At 38.2% G+C, this 21,436-nt stretch overlaps 1 protein-coding gene across 1 annotated transcript in view; it reads left to right on the top strand.

Annotated features, from left to right (window-relative positions):
• Positions 1 to 21,436, top strand: part of LOC136875634 (glutaminyl-peptide cyclotransferase) — a 72,878-nt gene that overhangs the window by 14,218 nt on the left and 37,224 nt on the right. Inside the window, exons 2-3 of the mRNA XM_067149175.2 lie at positions 5,520 to 5,663; positions 6,184 to 6,456. Coding sequence (XP_067005276.2) covers positions 5,520 to 5,663; positions 6,184 to 6,456 — 417 coding nt within the window. The remainder of the gene's footprint in view (positions 1 to 5,519; positions 5,664 to 6,183; positions 6,457 to 21,436) is intronic.

Genomic DNA, 21,436 nt, shown 5'->3' with positions numbered 1-21,436 from the left:
TTCTATTATCTTGTGTCAGTTTTGTTCTGCCATCAATTACAGACCATTGTGACCAAGCAACAGATTGTGATTCTGAGTTATTTAGTACCAAATCATACACAGTTTTACATTCTGAACATAAATCTTTCATACATTTTGCACTTTTTATGTCACAACACAGAGCTTCCAAGCATTCCTCAGATGTAAATGGAAATCCAGGCACTGAATTTAATATAGTTTGCACTATAAAAGTAAAATTAGCATGATACATACACACATAGTGTGGAGTTTCAGAATATAAAAGGACATTGTAGGGATGTAAATCATAAAATATTGACTTGTGCAAATTTATCATTGGATAGGCCTACTCTGCCTGAGTTAAAATAAAGGCTTCAAAGACTGACATTATCAAATATCGCTTTTGTGTGAGCTGGATTTTTAATTGACTTTGCATTCTTACAGTCAGGTGACAACATGCTTACAGCATCTTGACAGTAAAATTCTAATAAAAGATTTTAGTTTCTTCACTTACAGCATCAGGTCCCTTAATTTTTTCTGGTAAGCCAGTACTCGGAATAATGTCTTTGAACAGTTTTCTTATTGCACCTACCTTTTTTACAAGGACTGTTTGGTAGTGCTGCTTTAAGCTTTGATACAGCTTTACTCAGTGATTGCCCAAAAGAATAAGACCCTAATTCTGCAGAGCCTGGAGAGAGAGGAAGTTCAGTTTGAGATAGGATGAGTATGCTCAGTATGAACTGAATAATGCAAATATATAACGCAGCATAACAGGAAACAAACATTTTCCACAGTCAGTCATCACTTTTGTTCCTTTCAGCATCTTTCCTGAAACACTGTTTTCAGGTTTGAACATTTGTAGCAGGAGAATGGAGGCCCCACTTGGTCATTCCATCCTTTTCTAAAACGAATGGAATACAGTCTTCAATCAACGAAAATGCCTCTTCTTCCTCAGAACTTGCAGACGCACTGTGTCAGAGTTAGGATCACTTTCGGTGTTCAAGTCCACTTCCTCCAATGTTTCACCCAGCCATGAAATTATCTGATCAGTGGATGCCATTATAACTTGTGTAAATTCACTAACAGCAGTCACAATATAAAAATTTCACATTAAACATAAGCAAAAGACAAACCATGACTTAGCCTACTACAATGCACAAAATTTTGTAGCACTGTTACTCACTACTGAGCGCACTGCTCACCAAATATGTACTATTACATAAAATCAGCTTCATGGTCCGTATCGCACTTCAATAGATTCACAATTAAGTATTTATTTATTTTCCACCTAGTCGATACAATGATTGCTTAAGGCAATTTTTAATGGTCAAAAGTGGTACATGTTTCGTATATTATCAACATCTTCAGCCACATAACACTGTTTAGATGAAAAATATATAAAATTGACAAAGTAATGCTTTAGAGGAAGTGACCTTAAAATTAACATAAGATTGACAAGATGAAAACAAACAAATAACTCGAGAGAAAATATATAAATTATTTCTACAATAGAAAGCAGTCGTCAAGGAAACACTTGTACAATATTCCATAGAGAAATTGTCCTAATAAATATTCTTTTCTTAATAATTCATGAAAAAAGATCAATTTATAAATTATAAATTATACAATTTATAAGTAATTATCGAAATGAAGAAATCCTGATATCACAGTGCGGCTCTTATTATTAACATAGATGAAAATATAACTACTAATTCCTAGTTGTCAAATCTTATTAAGCCTGCTTTCCTTTGGAACAGTAACTCCTGTCATTCTTTCACAGTTTTGCGCCGGGTGTAATATTGATGATGCGTTCTTCCTTGCTCTTGCACCTGAGGAGGTGGAGGAGCGGGGGATATAGGTGTGTCAAGAATTTCCTTGCTGTCACCTATAGCTTCAACTGAGGAGGAATAAGTTGTAGGGCTATATGTAGGTGGAGAAATTCCAATTCTTTTTTCTTGATCCTTCTCAATTTCTCCACCTACATATAGCCCTACAACTTATTCCTCCTCAGTTGAAGCTATAGGTGACAGCAAGGAAATTCTTGACACACCTATATCCCCCGCTCCTCCACCTCCTCAGGTGCAAGAGCAAGGAAGAACGCATCATCAATATTACACCCGGCGCAAAACTGTGAAAGAATGACAGGAGTTACTGTTCCAAAGGAAAGCAGGCTTAATAAGATTTGACAACTAGGAATTAGTAGTTATATTTTCATCTATGTTAATAATAAGAGCCGCACTGTGATATCAGGATTTCTTCATTTCGATAATTACTTATAAATTGTATAATTTTTAATTTATAAATTGATCTTTTTTCATGAATTATTAAGAAAAGAATATTTTATTAGGACAATTTCTCTATGGAATATTGTACAAGTGTTTCCTTGACGACTGCTTTCTATTGTAGAAATAATTTATATATTTTCTCTTGAGTTATTTGTTTGTTTTCATCTTGTCAATCTTATGTTAATTTTAAGGTCACTTCCTCTAAAGCATTACTTTGTCAATTTTATATATTTTTCATCTAAACAGTGTTATGTGGCTGAAGATGTTGATAATATACGAAACATGTACCACTTTTGACCACTAAAAATTGCCTTAATAAATCATTGTGTATCGACTAGGTGGAAAATAAATAAATACTTAATTGTGAATCAAATATGTACTGTCGCCCCTAATAATGGATTGAGGGTATCTGTTTTCAAAGGTAATGGAAATAACTGACATCTCCCCTTCCTAACAATCTGTTTGAAAGGTATATGGAGTTTCAAAAGTAGTGGTGTTATATTATTCCAACAACAAGCAATATACTATGGAGGTGAGTGCTGTGTTCACCATGTGAGTAACCTTACTTTCACAAAGCATCAAAGATCTGTAAAGTTTCATGCTCATTTTAAATACACTTTTAGCTATTTTATGTAACAGGTGTGACAAAGAATAACATTATTCCTAAATACAAATAAAAGTAAGAAAGACCTTACCTAGAAAATCCTGCTTGTGTAGAAACATTTAAAAATAGTTCCTCCGCTTCAACAATGCTTCCAAACAAAACACAAACCTAGGAATTTCAGCCATATCATTGTTGCCAAATACGATACAATGCATTCAAAATGGCATCCAGCCACCATTCCATTACAGAAAACAAGTCTGTAATAAGTGAAAAGCAGATCCTACACGGTCAATAAAACTGTCAGTACCAAAAAATATTGATAGTAATACTGATTGCGTGTGGACTGGAATGATGGAATGACGGCCAGTACTGAAGCAGATTCAGATTTCCTGATCCGCGAGCGTCAGTACTGTAGAGTGGTGGGGATGCTGACAGTTATACTGACCGTGTGAGTGCGCTCATCATTATTTCTGTCAGTATTAATGGAGCAGCAATGGACGACAAATGTGTTTCTCACCAAGGCCAAGTAGAGGTGCTTGCGGAACCTTCAGGTATTGCAAAAGTTTAATGAACTATATGAAACGCTGCCAGAATAAACGTAACAAAATACTTCACAGGTTTCCACAACTGCTGTACTGATGGCAACTGGTGACATTATAGTGGAAAACTTTAAATCTTCAAAATGTCTACCAGTTGCAAGATACCTCAATGTCACCGCTAATCTCTCTGCCACTGATACTTCAGTGTCACCGCTAATCTTTCTGCCGCCGATAAACAGGTCCGCATTTTGTATTTTGCCTTAGAAAAGGCGTTACCATTCCTAGTAATTTCGCAAAGGTACCCTCACTTATTCGGAGATAGTTCTGATAATCTTCTGCTTTGTTATATTGTATTTCCCTCAACAACTTCATATGAGAATACTCTTCTCTTTTTCTAAGCCAGTCTTTAATCCATTTAACACTGCATTTCATGCAGAGCGCTAACATGATAGCTATAGTACGCAAACCTTTTCTTGAGCCCTGAACTCTATAGTGCTGAATGGGAACTAGGGCTCAAGAAAAAGGTTCACGTACTGTACACATGCCCGTCTTTTATGATCCATTTTGATAGAATACTGCAATGGTAAGCAAGTGCACTAGTACTGACCAAAATATTGACAGTAATAATGATCATGTAACGTCGCTACAATATTGATTCATCCGATTCAGTATTACTGACCGTGTAGGGGCTGCTAAAAAACTTTTGAATTGTTATTGAACACAAATCATACCGTAAGGATTCTACTGTCGATACAAAAAGTTCTTTTCATTTGCTTCAAATTAATTTTTTCATGTTGTGGTTTACTTTACTGTGGAATGGCCCTTGGCAGTATAATATAATAACTTACACCTGCAAACTTTTAATACGTATTATTCACAGAAGAATGGGAAGATAAGTTGAGATTGAGTTGGGAGAAGGTCAGTTTGGCTTCTCAAGAAATGTACGAACACGTGAAGCAATCATGACTTTACGTCTGATCCTAAGAGGACTGAATTAAGAAGGATAAGCCTACATACATAGTATTTATAGCTCTAGAAAAGGCATTCAGTAATGTTGATTGGACCAAGCTATTTGAAATTCTGAAGGTTGTTGGGATCAGATACCAATAACAAAGAATTATGTACAGTCTGTACAAAAATCAGTCTGCAGTGATAAAAATCGAGGGATTTGAAACAGCAATCCAGAAAGGAGTGAGGCAAGGCTGCAGTTTTACACCCTCCTTTTCAATGTTTATATAGAACAGGCAAAATAAAGGATATCAAAGAGGAATTTGGAAAGGGAGTCACAATCCAGGGAGATGATATCCAAACTCTGAGATTTGCTGATGATATTGTTATTTTATCTGAGTCTAGAGAAATTGCTGGATGGTATGGACAGAGTCTTAGGGAAGGAGTACAAAATGAGAAATAAGTCCGAAACAAAAGTAATGGACTGCAGTTGAATGAAGTCAGGTGATGCAGGAAATCTTGAAGAAAGTAGATGAATGTTGTTACTTGGGTAGTTAAATAACTAACGATGGCAGAAGTAAGGACATAAAATGCAGACTAGCACAAGCAGGGAAGGCCTTTCTTAACAACAGAAATTTTCTCATTTCAAACATTGATATAGGAATTAGAAAGATGTTTTTGAAGCCTTTCGTTTGAAGTGTGGCATTGTATGGAAGTGAAACATGGACGATAACTAACTAGCCCAGAAAGAAGAATAGAAGCTTTGGAAATGTGATGTTATAGAAGAATTTGAAGATGAGATGGGTAGATTGAATCACAAATGAAGAGATATGGAATCAGATTGGTGAGAGGAGATCGATTTGGTTAAATTTGAAAAGAAGAGACAAGTTTTCAGACAGTCAGGGCTTGTTCAGTTGGTTTTTGAGGGAACTGTACGGGGTAAGAACGGAAGGGGTAGGCCTAGTATGAATATAACTAGCAGATGTAGAATGTAGTGGTTATGTAGAAAAGAAAAGGTTAGCACAGGATAGGGTGGTATGGAAACTGCATCAAACCAGTCTATAGACTGATGACTTGAACAACAATGTAATATAATTTTCTTAAATTCAAAAGATATAATATTGAAAATTTCATTTCTTTTTGCAGGACCATCATGAAGCAAAACGTTTGACTGACAGCGAGGTGCTGTCCGTTGCAGCTATGACAAACATGAGTCACTTTGAGTATGTTCTGGATACAATTTTAATTCCACGAGTTGTTGGAACTCCAAACCATCAGTTTGTTAAGGAGGTAAATTGATTTAATTCAGAGGTATTTCAAATTTAATTCCAGGAACTGTGCACTTTTCTTGGTGAGCTAACTCTAATGCCTTATTAAGTGTCCCATCAACCTGTCCTACCTAATTTTCCATATTTGCTAAATGAGTATATATAACATGTGTTTAGTCCCATTCTTTTCTGTTGCTTCTTTAATTCATATGATTTTACCACACTCTGGAAAAGTTGTTCAATGTTTTCCTCATTTTGCTACCTAAATTTTGGATTTTTTGTCAAATTATTTTTTGTAGAGGAACTTTCTGGAGTTAAATACCTCATCATTTGTATTTTTCTTAGAAGTGCTTTAAAATAATGTTTAAGATTATTTGAGTATCACAGTTTAGAATAATAATAATAATAATAATAATAATAATAATAATAATAATAATAGGTTCCATAGGTTCTTCCTGAATCTTTTTTATCTACCATTTCGGTAGTGAATCCTTACTTTGAGCATGGATAATAAATATGTTATGTTCTTTAATATGTTTTAGTTCCTCATTAACTCCATGGAGAACTTGGGCTGGGATATTGAAACTGATCGATTCCAAGCAGTTACACCTATTTTTGGCTCACTGGTATTCGAAAATATAGTGGCAAGATTGAACCCCAATGCACGCAGATATCTTGTATTTGCTTGTCATTATGACTCCAAATATTTTAGAGAAGGTGCATTTGTGGGAGCTACGGATTCTGCCGTACCATGTGCTATGATGGTAAATTTAGCACATACTATGAAAAGACCACTGGAAGGAATCAAACATAAGGTTGGTACTTGTAGACACTAAGATGAAGAGAAAATTGTTTTATTGTCTATTAGTATTTATTCATTTGTGTGCAAATGTATTTATAAAAAATTTCTTATCCAGTTGCTGTATTTAGTCTATATTTATAGTTCTTTTTATATACTGCAAAGCCTCCGTGGCTTAGACGGCAGCGCGCCGGCCTCTCACCGCTGGATACCTTGGTTTAAATCGCGGTCACTCCATGTGAGATTTGTGCTGGACAAAGCGGAGGCAGGACAGTTTTTCTCCGGGTACTCCAGTTTCCCTGTCATCTTTCATTTCAGCAACATTTCATTAAATAATTGCATTAACATTTCATCTGTCAGTCATTTATCACTGCCCCAGAGGAGTGCGACAGGCTTCGGCAACCTGCACATTTCCTATCCTTGCCGCTAGATGGGGGCTTCATTCATTCCATCCCTGACCCAGTCAGATGACTGGAAACAGGCTGTGGATTTTCATTTATATACTGAGCAAGTTGGCCGTGTATTTTAGGGTCATGCATTTGTGAGCTTGCATTTGGGAAATAGTGGGTTCGAACCCCAGTGTCGGTGGCCCTGATTATGGTTTTCCATGGTTACTCTTTTTCACACCAGGCAAATGCTAGGGCTGTACAAAGGCCACTTCCTTCCCATTCCTACCCCATCAATGCCATAAGACCTATCTGTGCTGGTGTGACATAAAGCAATTTGTTCAAAAAAAAAAATTTTTATAGATGTGCTTTGTCCTTTCATATGTTAACTTTTATACATGAATTCCATTCAGTTCCTAGATTTTCTTTGAGTCCTCCTTGATATCCATTCTAATGTTATTATTTCAAGTGGGAGCTTGACTCTTCATGAACATTAATTCTTTGACGTAGAGTGTAGCTGGGAAGTTGTGGCATCCAAATGTGCTTGAAGTGAGCTAGGTTGGTAAGAAGTGGGACGGGAAGTGCTGACAGAATGCAAGAGAATGGGACAGTAAGCTCGGCCTTGAACTCTTATTTTGTGAATGTAGGTTTGGTAGTACTGTTCCACTTGAATGTACAGCTGTATTTCTTCCTTGATACACTTACAAATCAAACTTAAAACATGAAATAATCAACTCCAGGAGACAGCAGAAATAACAGTAATGTAATCAAGGAGAGTTACTTAATAATTACATAAGCAGAGGTAATTTTCACATAAAAAAGAATGAATCAATATTTAAAAAAACCCAAAATGTATGCATTATAAAACAAACACAGAACGAGCACTCGGTTTGAGGAATTATCATGTTTATATATTTGGTAACAGTATATTAAAATTCTGCTCTACAACTACATAATAATTAAGATCCCCTAATGAGGTTTAACATCATGGAAGATGAGATGAGAGAAACTATGTGTTTACTTCATAGAGTATAACACAGAGCATTTGAGACTTTCACGGCCGACATTATAATATATATTTTTCAGGCTTATATGCTGTGGTCCAAAAACATGTGGCAGTTCTGACATTTCACCAAAAAATACGTTTGCATTTTTAGGGGGTTTCAGTGTCTTCAACTGCTACAAAGCTCTCCAGAGCCCAGAAAATATAGGTACCTTATATATTAGACCACACAGCAATCAAACTTACCTACTTGACTGCTTGTTACGGACTGAACTGGCGTCTCTCAACGGGCTGTGATGGACAGATCCAAAACTAAGTCTGTACGCAAGTGTCACAATTCTCGTCTTTACTCTACCATGTATAAACCATTAGTATTCTTTGCTAGTACGTCATTTTAAAACAATAACCACTACCACCCCCACAAACTCCATAAAGGCTTGCTTCAAGGAAAAACAGTTAAAGGATTTGTGTGTTGGGCATGCTCAACAACAGTTCATCTACCTGTATCATCATCATAATCATCAACAACTTTATTGGCTACATTGGACCACTTGTGCCTTGTGCCTTTCCTATCTGCAGGTGGTTCACAGTTGTAGGTAATTTCTCAAGGTAATGCTTCAGGATTTTACAGTTGGCCTGTGTGTTTGTCTCAAGTGTCCCGTCGGGTTGATGGAAACAAAGACTGGGTGGCTTGTAGTTCATCAGTTCTTCCCTAAATGTCCTGTAAAAATGTTGTGTGTTGTTGCTTTTGAAATCGTTGTCAATTTCCTCTAATCCTTTGAGATGGTATACCCGTTTAGTACATCTGATTGTTTTAGATATTATTTCAGTACTTTCTTGACTCCAAGATTGTATGTTACAATCACATTTTTCCCACCAGATACTCTTCTGTTGCTGTATGGTTAACACTAGAACAGCTGAAAATCTCACATACCTAGAACAGCGGTAAGGGGTCATTTTGACACTTCATAAGAAATGCTCGGAAACGTTCAAATTAGAACACAAAAAAGAGATGTATTTTCTTCTACTGTGTTTCTACAACTTTATTTTACACATAAATACCTGACATTAGTGTATGGACCTTTTATATTACTGATGGACACATGAATATTCACACACAACTCACCATGTTTCTGTTTCTCTAAGAAGTTTTCACAAAATTAACCAATTGAACACCTTTTCTTAGTTAGTCGTCGATATTACAACGATTATACATTTTCAGTAATTCTTTAGGAAAACTGAAAACACGCTAAACACATTTTGCACACACAACTTCTACTTTTCGTGCACATTTTCCGCACACTGCTTTGAGGCACTTGCTGCAGGCATCGCTAGACTTGTTGCCTTTACACAGACCAACTTGGCACTTCTGCTTTTTAGGTGGACATGGTCCTGCAACTTCCTCCTCATTTTGTTGTTGTTGTTGTTGCCCTTGCTCGCCCCGCCTTGTTAGTTCACTTGCCAGCTGGATGATGAACTTCTTCCGCTTTATCTTCCTACCCGTTACTTGCTTGTAAATGACCCAAGCATTGATAGCTGTTAGGTCAAGGATATTGTAAAAGACATGCATTGGCCACCTTCTGCATGGAGCCTTGGTGGTATATTTACGGGACATTTGGTCTACCACATCTACCCCGTGTTATGTGCCGTTGTAGAATGTTACAGTTTCTGGCTTCTTCTTTCGCTCTGTGCTGATTGTTACTTGAGCGTGTCGTGTGCTGAGAAGAAGGACGTTCTTGTTCTTCTTTCCTTGGTACACTGTCAAGGTGCATTGTGGGTTCCCAGTCTGTCGCAAGATGGTTGTAGAGTACAATTCACACTTGGACTTCTTCACCTCAGTAGGGATTTCCCGACGGATGGGGTTGATTGTTCCCACCAACGAAGTCTTTTTCTCTTGGAGTTTCTTAGCAAGTTGGAGTGATGTGAAGAAGCTGTCTGTCGTCACGTTTCGCCCTTGGTTTAGAAACGGCTCCATGAGGCGAAGTACTACGGACTCTCCCAGAGGCTGCTTATCAGGACGCGCGTCAACTTTACCAAGGTATGTAAAAGCATTGCAGATGTATTTTGAGTTCACATCTGCAGCAATCCAGAATTTGAGTCCATACTTGTCGGGCTTGTTTGTCATAAACTGGGTAAATCTGCACCTGGTTTTGCTGGGAAGTAATTGTTCATCGACTGTAATATTTTCATGTGGGCGGTAACAGCGAAGGCAATTTTCTACGAATTTTTCCCAGATATCAGAGACAAGAGCGAACCTGTTAGTTGGCAGGCGCTCAGCTCGGGTTGATTTCTCGTCGAAGCGGAGGAATCTGAGAAGCTCCCGAAATCTATCTCTTGACATTGTGTCCTTCATGAATTGCTGTCCATAAGAACGTGACCATAATTCATCCACAGACAAACCTTTCGAACACAGGACACCGCAGTATACATGATGGCAATCATAGCCTCCAACTCTTCGAGCGACACGGTCCAGTCCGTGTTCTGAAGTTCTTTCTGAGCGTTTGATTCGGTGTGTCGTTTCATTAGACGAAGCATCGATTCATCAAAGAGGAGACGAAAGGCACTAATAACAGAGTTGTCAACTCGATGGTAAGAATATGTTGTGGGACCTCCCCACTCCCTCAGGATGTTCACTGAAGCCCGCCTTCCAGATGAAGAGTTCGAATCCAAGACCTCCCAATCGGTTCCGTCTCGGGCGACCATCTTCACTGATGAAACACCTAACTGAGACTGAGACATTTGGGACGAGTTCGGAGGCAGATTAGCACTTTCGACTTCTCCTGCGTATAATTCATCCTCTGTCTCGTTATGATCTTCGTCCTCGCTCGTCTCGCTTGTCTCAAGAAAAAAATCACCATCTGAATCGGATAGTTCACTTTCAGACTCAAAGTCTGAATTTTCTAGCATACGAGACACCTCGTCAGCAGAAAGACGATCGTAGTACGACATGCCTATAAGAAGAACACTTTCCAAATGACGAGATGAATACAATAATCCCGCTAACTGGAACACTCATCTGACAGTAAGAGCTCAACAATACTAATAATGGCCGGGTACACACTGTTGCCTGACAATGCAAACTGCTGTAATAAGGAATATTGTACAAGTGTCAAAATGACCCCTCCCGCTGTCCAGGGTATGGCATATCAGAAATCAATGAAAATATAAATATTTTGCTGGGTGCGATACAGCACCGTGAATGGGACGAAAAAAGATGAAAAGTCAAAATATTTGAAGGGAAATGATACAAGAGTGCGCACGTTATTAAAGAAAAATTGAAGGTGGGTGTCATATTGACCCCTTCCGCCGTTCTAGTGTTAAAAACATACCATACAGTATATTAAATAAATCACATTAATGAGGTTATAAATAAAGTTTACAAGTCTTTTCATATGGTTATGAGGATATTTAGGGGTTGTAGTAAGAATGTAAAAGAGATGGCATACAAGTCTCTGGTAAGAACCCAATTAGAGTATGATTTCAGTGTATGGGACCCACACCAGGATTACTTGATACGAGAAATGGGAAAGATCCAAATGAAAGCAGCAAGATTTGTTCTTACAAAAGTGGAGTTTTACGTCAGTGTTGCAAAATTTGGGCCTGAAAGACTTGGGGGTAGGGAGATGAGCTGTTCGACTAAGCAGTATGTTCAGAGTTTTCAGTGGAGAGATGGCGCGGAATGACATTAATAGATGAATAATCTTGAGTGGAAGAGCTTTTAAAAGTAGAAAAGATCATTAGATGAAGATAAAAATTTGAGTTCAAGAGGACGAATTGGGGCAAATATTCATTTATATGTAGAGGAATTAGGGATTGGAGTAATTTATCAATTTGAGTGTTCTATAAATTTTCAAGTTCTATAAAATAATTTAAGAAAAGACTAAGTAAACAATGATAGGGGAATCTTACCTGGGTGACAGCCATGAATGCAGGGGATTGATTGATTGATTGATTGATTGATTGATTGATTGATTGAAGATACTGACCTGAGTATTACCTAGACACTGATTTGTACATTAGGCATTATCTCTTGTAGAGGCAGCATAGACATTCAAAATTGATGTATATTTGTTTAAAATTTTGTGTGTGGGTTAATGTTTTTTGAAAATAATTATGGTAAATTTTCCTTTAATTGCTGATGGCTCTTTATTTAGAGACAAACGGTACTTGAATTTGATCTCGGGCAGAATGCAGAATGTCTAACCAACTGTGTTACTGTGTTGTTGGCTTATCTAATACATTGAGGAACATATTTATTGAGTTCTTCACCTTAAACTTGGGCATGTTAAATATTTTTACCTGTTATTTTAAATATGGATTGAAATGTTTGTTTAATGGTTAATACCTTGAGAGTTGACATTGACTTTCACAGGCCTCAGATCCAGTTCACCTTGTTGGTCAGGGTTACTTGGCCAGACATGTCCAATCTTCTTTGTGTTTATCTGATGCTTATTTAATTTGCAGCTTCATGTCTTGTATTTTAAGTTATTATTGAGGTTAGGTGTTGTTTTATCTGCTTGTACTGCCTTGTCCTTTTTGATCCTTTAGTATGAGGGGAAATTAAAAATAACCTGGACCGAGCTCGATAGCTGCAGTCGCTTAAGTGCGGCCAGTATCCAGTATTTGGGAGACAGTAGGTTCGAACCCCACTGTCGGCAGCCCTGAAGATGGTTTTCCATGGTTTCCCATTTTCACACCAGGCTGTACCTTAACTAAGGCCACGGATGCTTCCTTCCCATTCCTAGGCCTTTCCTACCCCATCGTCGCCATAAGACATATCTGTGTTGGTGCGACGTAAAACAAATAGCAAAAAAATAAAAATAAAATAACCTGGTGTATAAAAAATGTCATATTATGAACAATAGTCTATAAGTCTGTAGTTTACTATAACAATAACTCTCTTGTAATTTAAGTTCATAGTTGATTCACTCATATACTGTATTCCCTATCAGCTTTATACCTCTGTTATTGTAGTATAAATTTTTTTAGTTTTGGTTATGGCAGCCTTTTGTCCATGTACTTTCATATTTGACACTTATTTTGGATTATTTTCAAATCTATTACACCATTGCATAATCTTGCAGTAATAATAATGATGATGATAACATTTATGATGATAACAATACAAAACACAAGGCAAATATGAAAGGAGAGAATCAGTGGAGCGTAAAGGGGAAAGCTTACAAAAAATTATAGAGATTATACTTAGTGCAAGTTACCACAGGAAGATAAAACAGTCACTTATGGAGATTGTGTAAGTGATTCCTCAAGTTAGACAATGAGCTATTAAATACATGAATATCCTTTTTGTTTAGGTATCTTGCTATTCTTTTGATTGGACCATGTAATGCATAATTAGTTCTATGCTAATTGGTATACATGGTATGATTCAACTTTTTGTGTCTGTCTGGAACTTGAACTACTTGTTCTGCAGCTTATCCCATGTCATGTAAGGTCACTGTTTTTAATGAGTCTCTTCCATCATTCTCTGTCATGGGCTACTTCAGTATTCAGGTTCTTTTCTATCAGGTCTTCTCTCATCAGGTCCCACCCACCTCTTCTTTGGGTGCCCAGGCTTTCTGTTCACCTCATCTTGCATGCGTGAATTCTTTATGCTGGTGTAGGAGTTGTGAGCAATTCACCAAGGAGTGGAACGGGTTAAAAATTAAGTGTATCCAGAAATTCATGACATTTAGATAGACTATGTAGATTTAATGATTGTTCTATGGTTCATGTCAGCGTTTTCCGGGTTTGTAGGCCGTGGTCCAGGAGCGAGTGAATGTCCCGACGTTTCACCGAAGACTGCGTTCGGCATTGTCAAGGGTTCCGACTGACTTCGATAGCAGCGAAGCTCTCGGTGGAATGCTTCAACCGTAAGGAGGAATCTGAACGGGTAAACAAAGCCTGGTTTCCAGTCTTGAAAGCTCTAACCCTGAAGGACACGATAGCCACGGCAGACCAGAAGAAAGCAACGGGTGATCAGCTGCCTGTCTCCGCCAAGGCAGGTCAGTGTATATCGGGCTCCCTAACGCTTCAACCATTGGCCGAAGAACAGCCAAACAGCGACCGCCCCCCACCATAGCGGCCAATAGGCGAGCAGCGTACCGTATCCTGCATTATATAAGTAGGTGGAATTACAACAGCACTTCATTCCACTGAGAGCTTCGCTGCTATCGAAGTCAGTCGGAACCCTTGACAATGCCGAACACAGTCTTCGGTGAAACGTCGGGACATTCACTCGCTCCTAGACCACGGCCTACAAGCCCGGAAAACGCTGACATGATTTGTAACGCCGGCCGTGAAAGCCTCAATTGCTACATGTTCTATGGTTGTATAATAACGTTATCATGAGGGAACTTCTCTAAATACATTTCTTTGTTTGTATTCATGTTCAGTTAGATCTAATCTATGGACGGAAGTTGAATATTTGGCTATTGCTATGCATCTGGGTCTGAAAAAAAAAAAAAAGTTGCACCCCTGAAAAAGTAATATCACTGGGCAAGTTGGCCATGTGGTTAGGAGCGCGCAGCTGTGAGCTTGCATCCGGGAGATAGTAGGTTTGAATCCCACTGTCGGCAGCCCCGAAGATGGTTTTCTGTGGTTCCCATTTTCACACCAGGTAAATGCTGGGGCTGTACCTTAATTAAGGCCAAGGCTGCTTCCTTCTCACTCCTAGCCCTTTCCTATCCCATCATCGCCATAAGACCTATCTGTGTCTGTGTGACGTAAAACCAATAGCAAAAAAAAAAAAAAGAAGTCATATGTAGCAGTTGCACTGTACATAATGTGACACACATGCAACATTATCTAAAACATATTTACAAAGTGGCAAATTAACAAAAAAAAATATGGTACATCACAGTAAAGTTGACTAACCTTCAGTAGAGAGTAAAAAATTCCCCTTAAACTCAAAGCCAGACTGCTTGCTAAATGTCTGAAATGAAGGATAGAATGCTTATAAAACTCCACAAATTTTCTAATCGTTATAGAAATAATTATATTATTAAAAAAAAAGGAAAAAAAACTAAAACCAAATTAAACAGAGAATGTCAGTGGTTGAACAGTTTACTCCTTGGTTTATTAGTAGCAAACATAGTAATCACATTTTTAAAGTCTGCTTTCATAATCAGTTAATTTTTTATTGCCAGTTTAGCCATATAATTGAAATGCTCTGAGTCTGAGATACACTAAAATACTTCTTAACTCTTCCAGCAGTGTAGTCTATTGCTAGTATGCTCAAATAAATCTTTAGTGCAACATTGATATTAGGATAGAAACTCAAGAGGTGTTTGTCCCTTTAGCATTTTGCTCAACAGAAGTAAGGAAGGAGAGACTTCACCCCTGGAACTCAAAAGGAAGCTTTTGAGATAGACACATTGTGTTCCATAATACTCCTCCAAACTCCCTAGCTGACTCCATGTTATTATAAAAGGAAACTCCATTTTATTTCTGGCAATGGAGAAAGACTGTGGATATCCCATTATTGTGTAAAAACTGAAAAAAGTTGTAGATGGTCTGTAAAAGTAAAAAAAAGGTGTCAAGTTAGAGCAAGTGGCTCCACTTCTGGGAGGGATTAGAACAAGGGATGAAGAATGCCAGAGGATTCAAGGTCTTGATTCAGTCTTGTAAAAGAGATTAGATTCGTGAGATATTTACTGCTTTATCATATCTTCGGGTTTGAGTCTTTTATGTCTAATTTAGGAGAATTCAGGAATTTTAGCACAGCTGTCAGTTCTTTGCTAATATGCCCGGAATTTTTCATAAATTGTAAAAATTGCTCTTGCAGCACACCATCTGTATTCACATACTAGATAATGACCTGCAGCACATCAGGACTAGAATTCACAACTATAGAGAAATATTTATATTCAAATATTTCCTTCACAGTTTTTTTAAGTAAAAGTTTTCTCCATTATATTAATAATCTTTTCATATATGCTAAATGACAAATATGAAGTCCGAATGTGTTAGATGTTAATGATTAGTTGCATAAGGAGAGACAATGAGGAAGAGTTTAGGAGATTATAAAGTATTCTTAACAGGTGTTAAAAAGGGAAAGACAGAGTGTGGGGTAGGACAGTTCATCAGGAGTACTGTTGCACACAACGTAGCTTCTGTTATGAATGTTGATCAACAATGATGTGGGTAGATCAGCTGGAGGAATTATGATGAGAATTGTCGTTAAAAAGTTTTATGAAGCACTGAGTGGCAGTGTAAACAGTGTCAATAATGATGCTCATGGGCAATTTCAGTGTTATAATGGGTAATAGAACTAAGAGTATGAGAGGGTGACATGTAAATCTGGGGAAGATATGAAAGCTAATAGGAATGGGAAAAGTTTACTGGACCTCTGTGCTGGTATGGAATTAGTGGTTAAGAATTTGTCCCTCAAGCATAAGGTTATTCACTACTACACATAGGAGGGTAGGGACACTATAATCATAACAGACTTTGACTTCAGGAAATCTTTTAGAATGTGCAGTATTCCGGGGATTTTTTCGATGATATAGAATACTTTTTGATCTGCAGTGAACTATCACTAGGCTTGGGACAGAGAAACTGAAATCTGCTGGTGCATAAGGGTACAGAATCTCCAGAAGTACATGGATATGATTAGTGAGCAGTTAAGAAGAAAATAAATTGTTGTAGAGTCCATGAAGAGATTGTGGGAAGATTTTGGTAATATCCTGGAAAAAAGTTGTTCAAGCAGCAGGGAAACAGTAATAAAGAATCGCAGAAAGGGAGGGAAAAAGGAAATGAATAGTGTTTTGGGTAAATCAGATGAACTCATTGTAGATCCAAGGGAATCACTGTGCAGATGGAAGGAATGTTTTTGAAAATCTTCTCAACATAAAAGGAAATCTTACTGTTGAAGTCGCAAATGACAGTGTTTAAGGGGAGAAGAAGAACGAAGGCTGTGAAGTTATACTCGAGGAGGTGGAAAGGATGGTAAATGGATGTCAGTGTCATCAAGCAGAAGGAATAAGTGAAATTAAACCTGAAATGGTAAAATTTAATGGGAAGGCAGGGATGAAATGGCTTTGCAGAGTAATAAGATTAACATGGAATGTTAGTAAGGTACCTTCTGACTGAACAGAAATAGTAATTGCACCTATCTATAAGCAAGGGAATACAAAGAATTGCAACAACTATTAAGGTATTTCATTGATCAGTATACCAGGCAAGAAGATATGTGTTAATTGTCGAGAAATCACACTGATATCTTGGGTAGCAAAAATGGTACTGGAAAACAGAATGAGAAGAAAAGTGGAAGGGCAATTACAAGAAGAGCAATATGGCTTTCAGAATGAAAGATCAACACTAGACTCCATCTTCACTATGAGGCTTTAATGGAAAAACATTGGAAATACAGAAGAGATATTGGGGATGACATTCTTTGGTTTAAAAATTTTTTTTTTTTTTCTGGTGGTTTAACGTCACACTAAGCATTGAAGATTTTCAGCGATGCAAGAATGGGAAAGGGCTTGGAACAGAAAGGTAGTGCCATGGCCTTAACTAAGGTACAGCCCCAGAATTTGCCTGGTGTGAAAATGGGAAACCATGAGAAAACATCTTCAGGGCTGCCGACAGTGGGATTTAAACCCAACATCTCCTGAATATGTAGGAAAGGCTCACAATGATATAACCAGAGATGGGAAGTAATGGAAGAGCAGGGGCAGAAAAAGAGCAGAAAAAATATGTGCAAGCACTGAATGGAAATTGTTGTAGTAGTGTCCAGACACATGTGGGGAGGACACTGCAGTTTTGGAATGAAACTGGAGGACAACAAGGAAGTGTGCTGTCACCACTGTTATTCATAATGGTTACAGATGAAATTGTGAAGGAAACAAATGTAAGATATGAGGAGCGGTAGCTGAAGGTAACACTGTTTGCAGATGATATTTTGGTATGCGGAGCGAACATAAAGGAGGAACAAGGGCGACTCTACAAGTTGAGTAAGATTAGTGAAAATTGTGGAGAGCTTCAAGTATTTGGGAAACAGACTGGTGCAAGATGCACGGCTAGACATGGAGATAAAACAATATAACAGGGAAAGCACTAGGAATGGGGGGAGTTGGGAGTTAGCGGCCATGCCATTGCCTGGTGTGAAAATTGGTAACATACACAGCATGACACCAAAGTGTGAGAAACCTTGTGTGGAGGAAGGAAGTACCAATTAAGTTGAAAGAGGTGATGTGCAAGATATACTACTGCCCAGTGTTGGCATATGCAGTATAGACCTGGATAGTGACAAAAAGACAGGAATATAAAATCCAGGCCAATGGAATTAAATTTTTAAGACGATAGGAAGGATAAGAAAGGACAGAGTAAGAAACGACGACTCCAGGAAGGAAATCTGAGTGGGAAAGCTTTACAGCAGAATGTAGAGGGATAAACTTAGATGTGTGGACGTGTTAATTGGGGGAGTAGGGAGAGATGCTGAAGCAGATGATGGAGACACGGTAAGAAGGGAAGACAAGAGGGAGACCCAGACTAAGGTGTCTGTTTTCAGACACCTGGATTAGAACACAGTTAAGGAGGAACAATGATGATTGCATCGAGGCAGATGAAAAGATGCTATGAACATCTAAGCATGGCGGGAGCAGGACGAGGGAAACGGATGATGACAAAAAGTTACAGACTTGTTTGTTTCTGCTACATCATTGCTTATTTCACTACCTGTTCCTGTCTCTTGAATAGAGAGTATGTTGCATTGTGAACCGTCAATGCGTTTTAACTTCTGGATGAGGAAGAACCTACAGTATCCATCACTTTTCTTATTGAAAAATGACTCCAATTTAGTCTTCTGATGTAACGCATAATCTTTCTTTCTTTTGTGTTCGGTTAATTTTTGATAACCTGTACCACTCAAACATTTTCTGCCATCCATGTTGCTATTAATTCACAATACCTAATTGAAGATTCACCACTTCAGTATAGAATTGTTTAAAAGATAACGCCATATCAACAGTTCAGTAACACAAGCAAACACAATGCAAAGATGCAAGTATTTTTACGAAGCCAGAAAACTATCGATGCCACCATTTCTTCGACTTCAGATCTATCTCGTACATTGATCTTAGCATGTCAGCTTTGTCAACCCCTCTTACTAGTTCATTGTAGTCTTTCACAATTGTTGGCACTTCCACTTCTATTTTTGTACTATCCTTCATTGTTCTTGTAACTACACACGTATCAATGCCATGACAGTTTGGAAGAAAATGGACACTGCGATTATCTTTCCACTTTACATAAAGAACACCTTGGTCTGTTATTGGGTAATTGAAATCCCCTGTCTTGAAATCTTCAAAGCTGGAAGACCTTGTCTCATAGATTGCATTGTCTTGCATGCAAATATGCCTTCAGACTTCAAACTTTCAAAAAATGGCACAGAGTAGAAATAGTTATCCATTACTACAACGTAGTTTATACCCCTTAGTGATGAGGTCAAACCACTGACCCCCCAAATCCGAAATCAGTTTTTACACTGTTGTCACTTTTCTTACTTTGGTACACATCAAACTCGTGTATACATCCGGGCATATCTGAATGACGCCAGAGTTTATAGCCTCTTTTTCTCAGTTTCATAGGGTTGTATTGTTTGATGGATGAACATCCCTTGAATGAAATCATACTTTCGTCTATAGATTGAAACTGATCTGGTTTTCTGAGCCTCTCGATGTTATTATTAAGAGCAACTATCGGTGGCTGAATTTTGTATAATTTGTCCTTGTTGTCAGAGGAAATGGTATCATTATCATACATACATACATTATCATTATAGAATGTTATGCCTTTCAGCATTCAGTCTGCAAGCCTCTGAGAATTTACTAAACGTCGCCACAATCCTCGATTTGCAACTAGTGTTGTGGCCTCATTTAGTTCTATACCTCTTATCTTTAAATCGTTAGAAACAGAGTCTAACCATCGTCGTCTTGGTCTCCCTCTACTTCTCTTACCCTCCATAACAGAGTCCATTATTCTCCTAGGTAACCTATCCTCCTCCATTCGCCTCACATGACCCCACCACCGAAGCCGGTTTATGCGTACAGCTTCATCCATCGAGTTCATTCCTAAATGAGCCTTTATCTCCTCATTCCGAGTTCCCTCCTGCCATTGTTCCCACCTGTTTGTACCAGCAATCATTCTTGCTACTTTCAAGTCTGTTACTTCTAACTTATGAATAAGATATCCTGAGTCCACCCAGCTTTCGCTCCCGTAAAGCAAAGTTGGTCTGAAAACAGACCGATGTAAAGATAGTTTCGTCTGGGAGCTGACTTCCTTCTTACAGAATACTGCTGATCGCAACTGCGAGCTCACTGCATTAGCTTTACTACACCTTGATTCAACCTCTCTTACTATATTACCATCCTGGGAAAACACACAACCTAAATACTTGAAATTATCGACCTGTTTTAGCTTTGTATCACCAATCTGACATTCAATTCTGTTGAATTTCTTACCTACTGACATCAATTTAGTCTTCGAGAGGCTAATTTTCATACCATACTCATTGCACCTATTTTCAAGTTCCAAGATGTTAGACTGCAGGCTTTCGGCACAGTCTGCCATTAAGACCGTCGTCAGCATAGGCCAAACTGCTTACTACATTTCCACCTAACTGAATCCCTCCCTGCCATTTTATACCTTTCAGCATATGATCCATGTAAACTACTAACAGCAAAGGTGAAAGATTACAGCCTTGTCTAACTCCTGTAAGTACCCTGAACCAAGAACTCATTCTACCATAAATTCTCACTGAAGCCCAATTGTCAACATAAATGCCTTTGATTGATTTTAATAATCTACCTTTAATTCCATAGTCCCCCAGTATAGCGAACATCTTTTCTCTTGGTACCCTGTCATATGCTTTCTCTAGATCTACGAAACATAAACACAACTGCCTGTTCCTCTCGTAGCATTTTTCAATTACTTGGCGCATACTGAAAATCTGATCCTGACAGCTTCTCTGTGGTCTGAAACCACACTGGTTTTCATCCAACTTCCTCTCAACGACTGATCGCACCCTCCCTTCCAAGATGCCAGTGAATACTTTGCCTGGTATACTAATCAATGAGATACCTCGATAGTTATTGCAATCCTTCCTGTTCCCTTGCTTATAGATAGGTGCAATTACTGCTTTTGTCCAATCTGAAGGTACCTTACCAACACTCCACGCTAATTTTACTACTCTATGAAGCCATTTCATCCCTGCCTTCCCACTATACTTCACCATTTCAGGTCTAATTTCATCTATTCCCGCTGCCTTATGACAATGGAGTTTATTTACTATCCTTCCCACTTCCTCAAGCATAATTTCACCAACATCATTTTCCTCCTCCCCATGAGCTTGGCTGTTTGCAACACCACCATGATGATTTCCTTTTACATTGAGAAGATGTTCAAAATATTCCCTCCACCTCTCCAGTGATTCCCTGGGATCTATTATGAGTTCACCTGAATTACTCAAAACACTGTTCATTTCCTTTTTCCCTCCCTTCCTAAGATTCTTTATTACTGTCCAGAAAGGTTTCCCTGCTGCTTGACCTAGCCTTTCCAGGTTGTTACCAAAATCTTCCCATGACTTCTTTCTGGATTCAACAACT

Source organism: Anabrus simplex, chromosome 6, assembly GCF_040414725.1.
Source record: "Anabrus simplex isolate iqAnaSimp1 chromosome 6, ASM4041472v1, whole genome shotgun sequence".
NCBI classification, from domain to species: domain Eukaryota; kingdom Metazoa; phylum Arthropoda; class Insecta; order Orthoptera; family Tettigoniidae; genus Anabrus; species Anabrus simplex.
The sequence above is the reverse complement of the archived record's forward strand: the minus strand, read 5'-3'. Positions and strand labels throughout refer to the sequence as shown.